The 14,086-nt window shown below is 49.0% G+C and overlaps 1 protein-coding gene across 3 annotated transcripts in view; it reads left to right on the forward strand.

The window, feature by feature from the left end:
- ANXA7 (annexin A7) overlaps positions 1 to 14,086 on the forward strand; it is a 490,249-nt gene that overhangs the window by 80,541 nt on the left and 395,622 nt on the right. For all 3 annotated transcript variants that reach the window (XM_085603646.1, XM_085603647.1, XM_085603648.1), the window contains one exon: positions 12,330 to 12,384. In XM_085603646.1, coding sequence (XP_085459772.1) covers positions 12,330 to 12,384 — 55 coding nt within the window. The remainder of the gene's footprint in view (positions 1 to 12,329; positions 12,385 to 14,086) is intronic.

The raw sequence follows: 14,086 nt of genomic DNA on the forward strand, positions 1-14,086 counted from the left end.
TGCGGATCCTACACACGATATTCACAGGTTGCGCTGCACCTTCCGTGGGTTTGGACTTCATGCTGGTTTCTAGAGCAGCTGGACCAAATCACAGGATAGTACGCGATGACTTTAGATACTTGAGGTTTGTATTTTTGGCAATCGAATTGAAATAGCGTACTTCTTTATTTCAAGGTACAGATCCAGCACTGATGTGGTTTCCACCTCCTCACAGTTGTGCTTAAGATGATCTCTCTCCCGAGTTTCCAGTTTGTTCTGCAGAACTCTTTTTTTCTGGGTCCCAAATTAGTGTTTTTTTTGGGCTAAGGATTGGGTGAAATCTAAAGCTCATTGAGGAAGAGGGTAGCCGCTTGTTCCTTACTGTCAGGGGAAAAGCTGTGACATCAAGAACTGCCCTCACTGTTGGGAAAGACTCCAACTCCCAACATTCCCTGGGGGCATCTCGACGCGTCGGAGCCCGGAAGAGGCTAGGCTTGGCCCCTCCCTTTAACGTCAGTGGATTTGATGACCATGCTTTACCTGCAACGGGAAAAAGGAAGACAAATCAATTAGAGCCAGGTCGGGAAATTATTACCACCTTAGATCCATTCCTTGTGAAGGCAGCAAATGTCTTAACAAATTGTTTTCACTGAACGAAGATTATCTCTAGAAGAGGTAAGAAGTGGAGAGATCATTAGCAAAAGCCCAGTGAGATCGGAAATTAGTGACTCACCCTGGGACCCCCTTCCTTGCTCACCTGCCACCCATCCAGTGCAGTGTGATAGTGCTGTAAAATAACATCCCAGATGGAGGCACCAGCAAAAAGGAAAAGAGGAGTTCCTAGGGAGCAACAGCCTACTAAAGAAAGGGACTGTAATTGGAACTTTGTCCCAGTCCCAAATCCAGGGTTCTCCTATTGTAAATGTGGATGAATTATATTTAGATTTGGAATGTGCTTTGTCAGCCCTGGTTCAGCCCTTGATAATTCATCTGGAAAATCTAGAACAGCGTTAGTGCAACTAATTGAGCAGGGTGGGTTAAAGCAGATATATGGGCCTACTATTGTTCCTAGTTTTTTAATCCACACACGAAGCCATATGAGCCAACTCCAGTTAATGGTGCCAAGACCGGGACGGGGGTAGGAGAGTGGGAGCCCAGCTTACATCTTCGTTGCAATGAATACGCACCAGGCAGCAAGATGGAGTTTCAAGAGGGAGGTATCTGGGTATGTACCCTCATATGCACCCTTTATATGCTGCCCACTTTAAACCAACCCCTTCCTACGTCCACTCAAATTTCGAACCTTAATATGTCATCACCGTACACATCCATCCATACCAAGGCTAACCCAGCTGGTATGTGCAGGGATAAAAGAGTGGAAGGAGTGGGCAAGAGAAAGACGTGCCTCTGGGGTGGGGGGGGGGAATGGTCGATACGAAGTCTCCCACCTGCAGCATGCCCGACCGTTATCATCGTGGTCAATGTGGTGGAGTTAAGGAAGTCACAACCCGAGTCAACTGAGCAACTAATGTACAAAGTGCTTTATTGATTGACCAAGTTTGCTTGAATGGGCTCGTATTTACAGAGGCATATCCTTATGGCAAGGAGAACCTCGTGAGTTGGAATTGCTGTGAAAACTATTTCTGGTGTTTGTATTGTGGTAAACTTTGATAGCCAGGGGGTAGTAGGAGATTTGTTAGTCCAACTACCTAGTGCGCCATCCATAGGATCCCAGATTTATACTCCACCTTTAGGTTTGTTCTATAAGCCACACGATATATGCAAGTCTCAGGTAGGGATTGCAAGTAGTATGGCTCCCCCGTGTTTATACCTACGTGAGAGGATTCATTGGAATTCATACCAGAAATATGTTTGCTCAGTTGGAGAGCTTAGAGGAATGTTATTGACTGCCCAAGACGGAAAACAAGACTGTCCAGGGTGGGGAATGTAAGTCATTAGTAAAAGGGGTGCCTAATAAAGAGATAAGGGGGCCAAAACTAGCCAAGATGATGACCTGGAACATAGGCTATAGATGTACGAAAGATGATGAAGATTAGATAGAAAAGATAATAAAACATGATATTATATGCCTCCAGTAAACATTGGAGGTGGGCCCCATATTCCTGGATGGCTTTTGAGCCTATCAAACTCCGACACTCCCCTCTAGTGCCGGTAGGGCAAAAGGGGGAATACTGACTCTGATAGCGAATACCCTCAGGATTAAAATGTTTACATTTGTTAGTGATTCACCATATTTCCATTACTTGGTATGGGAAGGCCAAGGAGATTAGGATTTGGTAATTATAAATTATTACAATAATCACGGATAATTAATTATATAAGTGAACAGTATCCTAAACCTTTGAAATGTTTTTTGGATGGGAGATTTTAATATCAGAAGTTTTAGAATAGTAGCACCACTTTAGTCATAACTCTTATGGAAATGCAGTAAATAGACTTTTGATTACATGGAATTTATGGATTAGTAATAGGATAAACCTGCTTACTGGAGTAATGGATAAGAGAGAGTGCAGATAAGGAGTCCACAGTTGACTACATAGTAGTCTTAGAAACACTGAGAGATATATATTAAAGTGGGACAAAGTAGACAAGGCTGACTTATTAACAATAGTAACGTAAATATCTTGAGTTTATGACCTGTTTGGATGACCGTGCCTCCCCAGAGCAGATGTGTGGGGCGTTTGAGGACATTTTGGCTGGAATTAACCAACAGCTAACCCGCCCATCACGAAGTAGTGAGCGCACGCAAGTGTGGTGGCTTGACACAAATGCCACAAAAGCTCTACCTAGTTTGCACAAAGCTTTGAGTATGGTCCCCATAGATGTCCTGCTTGTACGGGCCTTACGTGCCAGATATAAAGAAGCAAGCAGAAGTAGATTAAAACATTTAGGAGAGGAAAATGGGTGGATTTAATGCAAGCATCTGAAAGGATAGTCGAGGGTTCTGGAAGGTAGTGAAGTCCCCATTCATAAAAGATGTGTGGGAGCCCTTGTTAGATGTGCATATTGAGAAAGATGGATGGGTCGTGCACTTCCAAGGTATTTTTCACAACTAAGAGTCTATAAACCGTATTTGTAACTTGACGTTGGAAAATAATTCCTATCTGATTTTTGAAGTAATAGAAGTAGAACAAGCCTTGGCGCAGTCGTGGTCCTTGAAGACCCCTGTCCCGGACGGGGTCCCTGTTGATATGTTTTTGAGACAAGAAGTCGCTGTGGGGTCCACTATTGACAAATGTTTTTAATAATATAGTTAATGTGTCCGTTTGCATCATGGAGGATACATTTTGTAAAAGATTACTATCAGTGCCCCGTAGCTGCACAAACTATATTTGTCATAGTGAACAGGGTTTACCATACCTCGGAGATTCGATCAGATTGGCTCCCATATTATTATGGCATTCAATAAGGAAAAGAGATAGTGTTAAAATGAATCAAGTGGTGCTAAGAAATTGTTTAAAAATGGAGTATGCACATAGGATACAATGGCTGAATTATATAGACTACTTTGTAAGCTTTCGTGTTCTGTTTGATACCCTGTTGTTGTGTGCCAGCTTCCCAAAGGCCAAGCTGAGAGAGATCTTTTTGGCGAAGGCCTCTGCGGATAGATGGGCAACAACTAAAGATAAAAGCACTATAGGTGTGTACCATATGCTACCTTCTACGAAGTATGATTAGCAGTCTTACTTGTCCTTTGTACAAAACCCTCCGCATCGGTATATTTTGATACGGTTCCGTCTAAATTACATCCCACTTATTTTATTTATAAATCTGTTTATTGAGGTTTTGACAAGGCATATATCTCAATATAGAAACAGCATAACGTGCAGTAACATTTATACCTTAGCTATGCACCCGGACGGGCATACATTGAGCTGTGGAGAATGGGACGCCTCCTGGTCTCCTATCACCATGGAGGTCCTCACAACTGTGGCAACAACTACAACTATAAAGCTGTTTCTGAGATCCTACCGCAGGAGGGGGGAGGGGCCCCCCCGAAGAAAGAATATTAATACATCGCCCATTCTCTCCTAGGGTTTCTCCATAAACAGAGAGCAAACCATAAAACAACAGGGGCCAAACAGCTAACGCCCAACCAGTACAGCAACAGCAGCAAAGTCCGGCCATTGTCCAAGTATTGCTCGTCCATGTCCCGTAGGTCTACCCCCCAGCCCCATTCATCCCACACTGGCTACTGCACATACGGTGTCGCGCTTGTTCTTGTGCCCCGCCAATCTAGCTATGCCTACGCTACTGTACTCCATGGCACTCGGATGGACGAACTAACTCCATGTCCCCCGGGATGTCGCTCTCGCCACGTATCGCCTCTGCGGGGCCTGCATCGGAGCGCATCATGGTCTGTAGAAGCGCCTCCCACTGAGCTGCAATGGGTGTCTTCCTGAGGCCTAGCGTTTCCTCCCTCTGGAGGGCCGTGCCCTCCGCTGTAGCCCACACCAAAAAGGAACCGTGCCATGCCCGCGTGTGCGGTGGGGTAGCTGCCTTCCAACGCTTGGTGAGAAGCCGTTTCGCCACCACGAACCCCAGGTCAATGAACCGAGAAGTAACCCTCTGCCCAGGTTGCCTTCCTCAAGATCCGCCGGCTGACGATATATCTGGATAGCCAGATACCGAAAGGTGTCCGGCCGCCATTGTACCTGCACTCCCTGAAGATGTTAACTCTGGTTTTGAGTGTCTGCTCGGAACGCGTATATGCAGGACTTAGCAGCGTTCACCCGGAGACCCGAATACGCTCCAGGTCAACTGGGATGTGAGCCACATCCCTGACAAAGACCAGCAGGTCATCTGCATAAAGCGATACCTGATGCTGTCAGCTAGCTCCCTGCGGAGTGTGGCCGCCAGAGGCTCTATTGCGAGCGCAAACAGGAGGGGTGAGAGCGGGCACCCCTGCCTAGTGCCGCAGCCATTAGGGATAGCATCAGATATGTTTGGCCCGGTTCTCACTCTCACTGTGGGGTCCTTATACAGGAGGGCTGCCAGTTAAAGGAAGCCAAGACCCAACCCGTAGTGCGACAAGGCCGCCACCAGGTATCCCCATTCTAGGCAGTCGAAGGCCTTTTCAAGGTCTAAAACCAGGCAGCCCGCCCTAGGCCATTGTTGGATACTGTCAGATGCCACTCGAAAGAACCGCCGCAGATTAGGTGAGGTACTGCGTTTAGGCACGAAGCCATTTTGGTCAACATGTACCAGCACCGGCACCGCTGGCTACAGCCGCTCCGCCAGTACCTTAGCCTGAATTTTATTATTTGTATTAAGCAGGGCAAGGGGGCGATAGGACCCCAGCTGAGTGGGATCCCGCCCGGGTTTGAGCAGCGATATCCGATAGGCCTCCCGCATTGAGCCGGGTAAGGTACGCTCCTCAAGGGCGGCCAGATAGAGGGTGTGCAATTTGGGTACCAGTGATTACCGATAGGTTTTATAGTATTCCGCCGGGAGCCAATCCGGGCCCGGCGCCTTCCCAGAAGCCATAGAGGCAACCGCTTCTCCGATCTCATCCGCAGTGAGAGGGCTCTCGAGCAACTCCTGATACTCATCTGGGACCGTGGGCAGACAGGCAGCCTCCAGGAACTGGTCCAGATCTTGCGCCTGCCGGCGTCCCGTCGAGCGGTACAGAGACGCGTAGGGTGCCGTCATTGCCTGATGAATCTCCCACTGCGTGTATACAAGTGACCCGTCAGGCCCGCGTATAGCGCCTATCGGCGCGTGATCAGTCTCCTGCCTTAGCAGCCAGGCCAGCAACCTCCCCGCCCTGTCCGACATGGCATGGGCACAAGCCGAGTGAGCCGCATGATTGTGGCATCTCAAGCGCTCCAGCAGCTCGGCAAGGCGCGCCCGGAGTCTCATCAGCCGGGTCGAATCACGACCACCGCCCTCCCCGTGCCGCTCGTACGGGAGTAGGCGAGACTCCAAGACAGCAAGCGACAATGCAAGCTGCTTGCGGATATTCCACGTCGCGCCTAAACAATGCCCCCTGATGGTGGACTTATGGGCATCCCACTCTGTCAATTCACTGCTCGTGGTGCCCTCATTCAGGTAAAAAAACTGCTCTATCGCAGTGCCCAAGGATGCACGGAATTCTGCATCCTCCAGAGCCGTCGATTGGAGGCGCCATGTCGGGATTGGGGGACGGCCTGGGTTCCATCGGAGGCACAGTCTAAGAGCATTATGATCGGAGTGCGTCCGACCTAGATATTCTGCCTGCTCTAACAGGGGAAGCAAAGAGTAGGAGCCCACCACTCTGTCAAGACGCACATGGAGGTCATGCACTGCCGAATAGTACGAGTAGATGCGATCATCATGGTGTATACTACGCCATACATCAACCAATGCCCAACGCGATATCCATTCATTCAGAGCCCGTGCGTTTGAAACCACTTGTGTATTACGGAGGGGCGGGAAGGACCGGTCAAGATGTACGTCGAGGACTGAGTTAAAATCCCCGCCCAAGAGCCAGGGGAGACCCGCATACGGTGCTAACACCGTGGACAGATGGGCAAGAAATGACGACTGTTCAACGTTCGGGCGTACAATGAGCCTAGTAATATGTGTTGTCCATTAAGTCGCCCGCGCACTAATGTGTATCGCCCAGCCGGGTCGACTACTACTTCCGTGCATGCGAATGGAGTGCCCACCCGCTCCCAGATCAACGTGCCCCTGGCGTGTGCAGAATATGTGGTTCCAAATTGTTGACCCCTCCAGCGGGTACGCAGCCGGACTATTTCTGACTGTGTCATATGAGTCTCCTGGAGGAGGGCTATGGCCGCCTTGTGTCTGCAAATAAGCGAAAGTGGAATATCTACGCGCTGGCGTGTGCATGCCCCGAATATTCCATGTGATTACGTTGGTGTTGGCCATGTAAAGCAAGTAAAGACTGCAGAGGTGACGGGGCCGGGGTCCGGTAGACCAGTGGGAGGAACCTGGGCGCTATATGTCAGGCCGGCGCGCTGCAATGAGAAACAAAACAAATAAACATAAATGTGCTGCCAAGCATGCGAGCTGAAAGTCAAAAACAGTATAACCATCAGGGCAAACCCCTGTACGGGCATTCGTTCAAACTGCAAGCTAAACGCTTATTGAATGAAACTAAGCCAGGTAATGGCTAACAGGTGCTTAGTGTGGCTATAGCTACTGCGAACAGCTCCCTTACCGCGGTGCCCCTGTGCACACTTTAGTTGCCTCCTGTAGCGTGGGCTTGGCCAAGCATGGGCGGATAACCTTACTGCAGCTACCTACGCCACCCACCGCAAATTCCGCCTGGCGCGCAGGCCCCACTTAGGGGGCAGGGTCTCCCGTCCCCCCCGCACCCACACAGCGACCAAACTAGACTCAACAGCGCCATCACATAGCTCCACACCATAGCAGATAGCAGAATCCGCAAGCCGTCAGCCACCATTACGCATTGTCTATCCCCCATTGATGCGCGTGCCAGTGAGCGCTACTGTCACACCGCTCCCGGCTCACACGATGTGATCAGAGGTCTGGGGTGTCACTAGTGGCATTAATTGGTCCTCAGAGAGCGTGGTGGATGGGGAGGATGACCTGCTGGTCTCGGGTTCGCCATGTCCATGAATGTCCGCATCTCCCGGTCTGCTTGTAGACCCGAGAGTTGCCACTGCCTCCAGCGCGCCTTGGCGTTCTAGGCGCATCCTCTCCGGGCTAGGCGCCACTCCCGGGCCCAATCCTGCATCTCTATGTGACCCTCTCCGCCGCCTCCACCTTGGCCTCCTCCCCCGCTGACTGCCAAGTTCCAGATCCGGAGGCCTCTGTCCCCTACTCTGCCCCGTCTCCTCCAGCCAGTCCCAGACATCTGACGGGGCATCAAAGAAACGGGTCCCCTCTTTCGTGACCACTCTCAGGCGCGACGGGTACAGCAGGGAGTATGGGATCTCCAGGTCACGCAGTTGGCGCTTCACCGCCAGGTAGCTGCTCCTCCGCCTCTGCACCACCGCCGTGTATTCCGGGAAGAACATCACCTGCCCACTTCCCACTGTGATGGCGCCCAACTTCCTGGTCTCGCGTAGCACCACATCCCTGTCCCGGTAATTTAGAAGTTTGAACAGAAAGGGACGGGGTCGAGCCCGGGAACGCCCTTCGGTATCCTCAACACGATCTTCCAGGGTGTGGACGCGATCTATTAGGTCTTGCAATGTTGCAGTGTGATTATTCACCACTGGCTGGACATCTTGGAGCGTGCTGCGTTGTTGGGCCACTGTGTCCGCTAACTTGCGGTGGTCCGTATGAAGAAGGGTGAAGTCCACCGTAACTTTATCAATCCGGGACTCTAGAGAGGCCTTCGTTTGCTCCAGGGTAGAGCCAATTCGTTCTGTCAAGTTTTGCCGCAAGCGCCGCCGCCTGAGGCTCCCCGCCTTCACCGCGGCACCCCGGCACGGGGCCCAGGCCCGCCGCCTGTGTCCGGCTCCCCTTTGACGCGTTTCGTAGCCGGCCCATGACCAATTGCTGCGCTGTAGGCATCTGCTGATAACTCTAACACCAGGCAAGCTGCCCAGGCCCCGGCCCACAGGCCACCACAACAGGAGAGAGTCGACACCACAGTCCCTCCGGCAACGTTGCAAGGATGGAGGAAGGAGAAGGAAGCCAGAGCCCCCCCCTGCAGGGTCCGCAGCTGCCGATCAGGAGGTATCCGCTTGCTGTTACTCACGGGTTTCCCCCATCGGGCACCCCTCCTCTCTGGACGTCGGTGACCCTCGCCGGGTAGGGCTGATGAATGTCCGCCGCCTCTACCTCTGGCAGCTGCACCTGCGCAATCACCAATCACTGGGCATCACTCCGGCACTGCAGGCACTACACAGGTGGCGCCGCGCCCCAGCCAGCACCCCAACTCCAGTTAGGTCAGGTCTCCTCATTCAGCATGCGCCACCACCAACACCCACAGGTCAGTCCGTGCCTCTCCTGGTCCCTCGGCGCCGCATTGCAGGTAAAGGTTCCAGGCGCTACCGCCACGCGTCAGCTCCTCCGGTATGCGCTAGGAGCTCATGCGCTCCCCTCACGCCAGCACCGGGCGGCCTCCCCCTCCGCCACCGCCGCTCACCTCGCAGTCCGGTATCAGGTCGTCCTCTGATCGCCTACCAAACTGCAGCCGGCAGGCCCCCAAGGCTCCAGGGCCCCGCGCCGTCGCAGCAGGTCTCAGGGCAGTCCACTGCAACGAAGGTCACCGGATAGTTAAGTGCCGGACCCACCGCTCCACCGCGATGCGTAGGGAGGCCCACTCCACCTTCCCAGTCACCTCACTGCGTCTGACAGGCCTGCAAAACCCCCTCCAGAGGATCGCCACCAGGCGCTCTGGCAGGCCTCTCACCGGGGCACCTCAAGTGTTTTGGCAAGGTTGCAGCAGCACCCCAGGAAGGCCGCAGGGGGCCCGTCGCACCACAACTCCATCAATGAGCACACCTCATGGCGCCACCAGCAGGCCACGACCGCCTCCGCGTCTCCGTTGTCCTCGCCGCTGCATCCAGGGCATCACACAAGTTCAGGGCATCCCCTGCAATTCACTGCAGGGCAGGACTGTCTCCCCCGACCAACGCTGGTCCAGGGCACCACACTAGCAAAGTCTGGCGGCACCACACCACCGCCAGCGCTCCAGTCAGCGCGGCCCGGGCTCCTCGTGGCGAGCCGCGGGCTAAATTACTGGTCGCAGCCGGCCGCGGCTCACCTCCCACAGCTCTGCGCTCACCGGCGCCAACTTCCGTGTCGCGGGGCCGGCGCTAGGAGTGGCCGCGTCGGCTAACCCGCACCGTACGGTGTCCGGCGCCAGCAAGAAGCCCAGCCAGGAGGGAAACAGCAGGATAAGAGCACCGGGCGGCAGGAGCTTCACTCGTATGCGGCCATTTTACCAGCGCGCCACCTAGCGCCCCCTAAATTACATCCCACTTATGCATGGTTTCCCTGCCAATACTAATTCGATGAATCAGCTGTCTGTCCCCTTGTCCCTGTGATGGGACTTTGTTGCAGTCTAATCTACACAATTATATTTTTGTTGCTCCTTATATTGCCAAGAAAAGAAGGTTTATAGTGCTGCTTATACGTAAATATACAATGTCGGCCAGCATGTTTTTTCATCCAACAGTTGACAGATCCTTATCTGTGTTATGCCCCAGCATCTTATCTTTGGGCTGTTTTAAAGTGACGACGATAGCACCAGGTGTTGTGATTTGTGTCCTGGTTGCGATCTCAGCACCATTAATTGCTTTACAAACATTGTAGCAGATATCTTTGACTAGTTATTTAATATCTATATGGTCCATGATAAGTTATATTCGATGAAAACGTGTGGCATAGACGTTTCTATAAAAGTCAAATGAATGGTTCAGTTTGTCCGTATAGATGCACCAAGTATAGGAGGATTAAAAAGAGGTTTGAATGGTGGATGTCACTGTCAAAGCAATGTTTATTTAGACCTTAGTCTTTAAACAAATATAATGGATGGTGGATGTACTATTGCTGTACGTTTTGCACCTTTGTCAAATGGAGCTGCTCAAATATTTTTTACACGTAGATCTCGGTGATATCTAGTTTGTAATATGTATTTTGATTATGGCTAAATATGAAGTCTATGCCTATTTTGTTTATAATGGATACTTTTTAAGATACCTATTATATTGTTGTTTTAAGGTCTGTACTTTTATGCATTTTAAATTATGCGAAATAAAGTTGTGACCGACTGAAATAGCTTAGAGTAAGGAAATTCCAGGCCTAAATTACCAGAAACCAATTAAAAACCTGATCCTGGAATCTGACCAGTTTGATAATGAAAGAAGTAAAGACATGATTGTGAGCCCAAAAAACAGGCACAACATCCAGCATCACCAGACAACAACTAAAATCTGGAAATGTACGAAGAAGCACAGTTGCTAAGTGTAGTTCTGCTATCCTTTGGAACTCAGTGCTGATATTCCAAACTTTTTCCTAATCAAGCAGTAGATATTTTGTATAAATTGACCTTTCTACATTCCAATTAAAGAAGAAAACGATATATGCGGCAGAGACGATCAAAGCGGTAACCTGCCTATATAGGCGAATTACTCAGGAGCTAAGGTCCCCTTTGGAGAGGCTATGCATTAAATGGGAAGCGGACCTTGGGGTTCCTATAGAGGAGAAGCCGTGGGAGGCGCTGATGGAACGGGCGTGGAAATGCTCTAGAAATGCGAGATTTCAGCTAATACAGTTTTATGTCTTCCACAGAGCGTATCTCACCCCACACAAAATTAACACATTTTTCGGGTCCTGAACTGCCTGCCCGCGTTGTAAACTAGAAAATGCTACATTTTTACACATGTTCTGGGAGTGTCCATTGTTGAACGGGTTTTTGGGGGAGGTAACAACTAAACTAGGTGAAATAACGGATAGAGACATCGATCAGACACCGGGATTTTGTCTAATACACTGGTTCCCCCACACTGCCCGTAATAAAGTTACCAGTAAATTCATAGATTTGGGGCTAGTCCTTGCTAAGAGAGAAATTACCAGCCATTGGAAGGCGGTCACGGCACCTAACGCTACACGATGGCTGCGATAATTCATAAAGTGGGCTGACTGTGAGGGGATGTTTAGACTGCAAATGGCCCGGAGAGCCAATAATGACAAAATGTTGACCGCAGCTAGGTCATGGGTGGTGATGGTGGTCTTACTCAAGAACCCGACAGACGACAATGACTGACCCCCTGCGTGAGGAGACTTGCACATACGAACTGCCGCATTGGCCTTCTTGAGCGGGTGTCTCGGTCGATGGGCAGCGGGCACTACATAGTGGCTCCCCCCCTTTTGCTCCCTAGCACTGAGATACCAATTGTCCTACAAGTGTGACTAATTCACAACACTGAGAGATGACGGATGGAGCGACATGTCTGATGGTGGGAGGGGGGGGTGGAGTTGGAGGTGAGGAGGGAGGGGAGGGGGTGTTTTGTTAACCCATTAACTGCTGAGATAGATCAGAGCGAGGCCTAGCAGAGATGCTTATGGAATTGATCCTCCAGGTAGGGATATAGATCATGACTAACCTAGAACTGCTGCCCAGGTGAATGGGCACAGGAACGCTGTGGGAGGCGGAGGCATCAAAAGAGAAGTTGCCACCAAGAATATATAATAGTACATGTAAACGATGTGAAGTAACTCATTGATGTATGAGCAATGATTCCGCCTAATGACGACACTGGTGGATGTGTTATAAATGAATAAAATAAGTTTACAAAAAAGAAACTAAAGAAGAAAATTATCTGACCATAAGTGAGATGATATTGAGTTAATGATTTTAAAATTCAACAGTAAGTGACAGTATTTACTTTTTTGGTTTACAGAATGTCGTATCCAGGATACCCACCTTCCGGCTATCCTACTTTTCCCGGATATGCTGTAAGTATTCATTTTGTACCATAACTTTGAATAAGAAAACAAAGGCTTCCCATTTTAGTAAGATTCTCACCAATGGCATTCTGCTTACATCTTTACTATCTATAGCTGCATCTTGCTCACCCATTTCAGTGCCCTATGGCTATGTATATAACATGGTTTTCCTCTAGTGTGCACCACATTAGCCAAACACCATAAATGTAAAAAACAAAAGATTGATTATTGATACCTAAATGAGGCTACCCAAATAATTTATTTGCAAGCTTTTACAACAAGAGTCCGGTAGGCTCCTCGAAGTGAAGGTTGTCACGAAAACTTTGAAATAAAAGTTCTTGTTTGCTTAATTCGTGATATATATTTGTGCCAACGGGTAGGTCATTTTGATCACAAACCCATAATGCCATTGCCTTTGGAAACTCCTAGAAGGATAGTGTATTGTGACCCGATTTAGAATTCGGTGGTGACAGAAAATAGTCCTTTTTTGTTGTTTTTTTTGTTTTTTGTTGAGGAAATGATAAATACTCACTTGTAACTCTGCCACAGAAGTAGAATAGTGCAGGCCATTCTGCTCAAAGACTGCGCTGGAGAAACCTTTAGCAGAGGGTTTGCCACTTTCCCACAAATTGGAGGATTTTAAATTACCAACCAGATGTATCTTGGCTCTTGTATTGTATTTTCTTCAATTGCTGGAGCATTTCAAGACCGTAGGTAATTTCTCAGTGCCCTCTTAATTTAGTGACTCTATAGTAAGTTGCCTCCCAGACCATCAATTGACATGATTTAATACATAAGGATCTAAAACATTATCCCTAGTAAGGTTCTTTCATTAACTTCTTTCTACTTGTAAACATTTTATAGATAAAGATATTTTTCAAGAATCCCCGCTTCCAAATTATTAAATTGCAGCCCCGCACAGTTAATGAACATTCTTACACTAGGACTACTTTCATTTCTTTGTATTCAAAGGTAATTTTCCATTAATACATAAACAAAAAAAGACATTTAAATGTACAAACACTTCACTGTATTGACATTTAATCTAGACAAATGACAGATTTTACTGACATGAAAGGTGGGAAAACTATAACAGTTTGTTGTAACAACGTACATAAACTTAAAATAGTCAATTGCAGCGGTGACTAACATCTTGTGGTGACTAACATGGTTTATAACACATCTGTGACTTATATCATTATTGCTTCATGATAGCATAAAGTACGAATATTGCTTTAAAAGGTGTTGTGTGTCAATCAGGTCCCAGTACATAATAAAATGATGTCCTCCAACGTTTTCATGTACAGGTGTTATTTAGCAGTCATGGTAAGGTCAGAGTTTTTAGTGGGTGGTTTGAAGTAGCGCCCTTCCTTGCGCTTAATGCTAGGTGCCTTATGTGCACTTTTGAATAGTTCAACTGAACTCTTGACCTTAGGATTTAATACACCGACGCGTTTCGACCTTCATTTATGGACTTCAACTGTGTTTTGGTGGAAGGTCTTCAGGGCCATATGTTCTTAGTATGGACACGTGTATTCTTATTAACGTTGACCTAGCAACTGGGTATGGAGCTAGATCTTCGCGGAAGGTAATCTTCCCCGCTGTACTCAAAAAGGCTAAGCACCTCAGGACAGGATAGATGACCTCACTAACACCGACGCTTGGGTAGCACCCCCCTCTGACACTCACTTCCTCCTCGAGATTCTTTTGC

This window comes from Triturus cristatus, chromosome 1_2, assembly GCF_964204655.1.
Source record: "Triturus cristatus chromosome 1_2, aTriCri1.1, whole genome shotgun sequence".
In the NCBI taxonomy this organism is placed as follows: domain Eukaryota; kingdom Metazoa; phylum Chordata; class Amphibia; order Caudata; family Salamandridae; genus Triturus; species Triturus cristatus.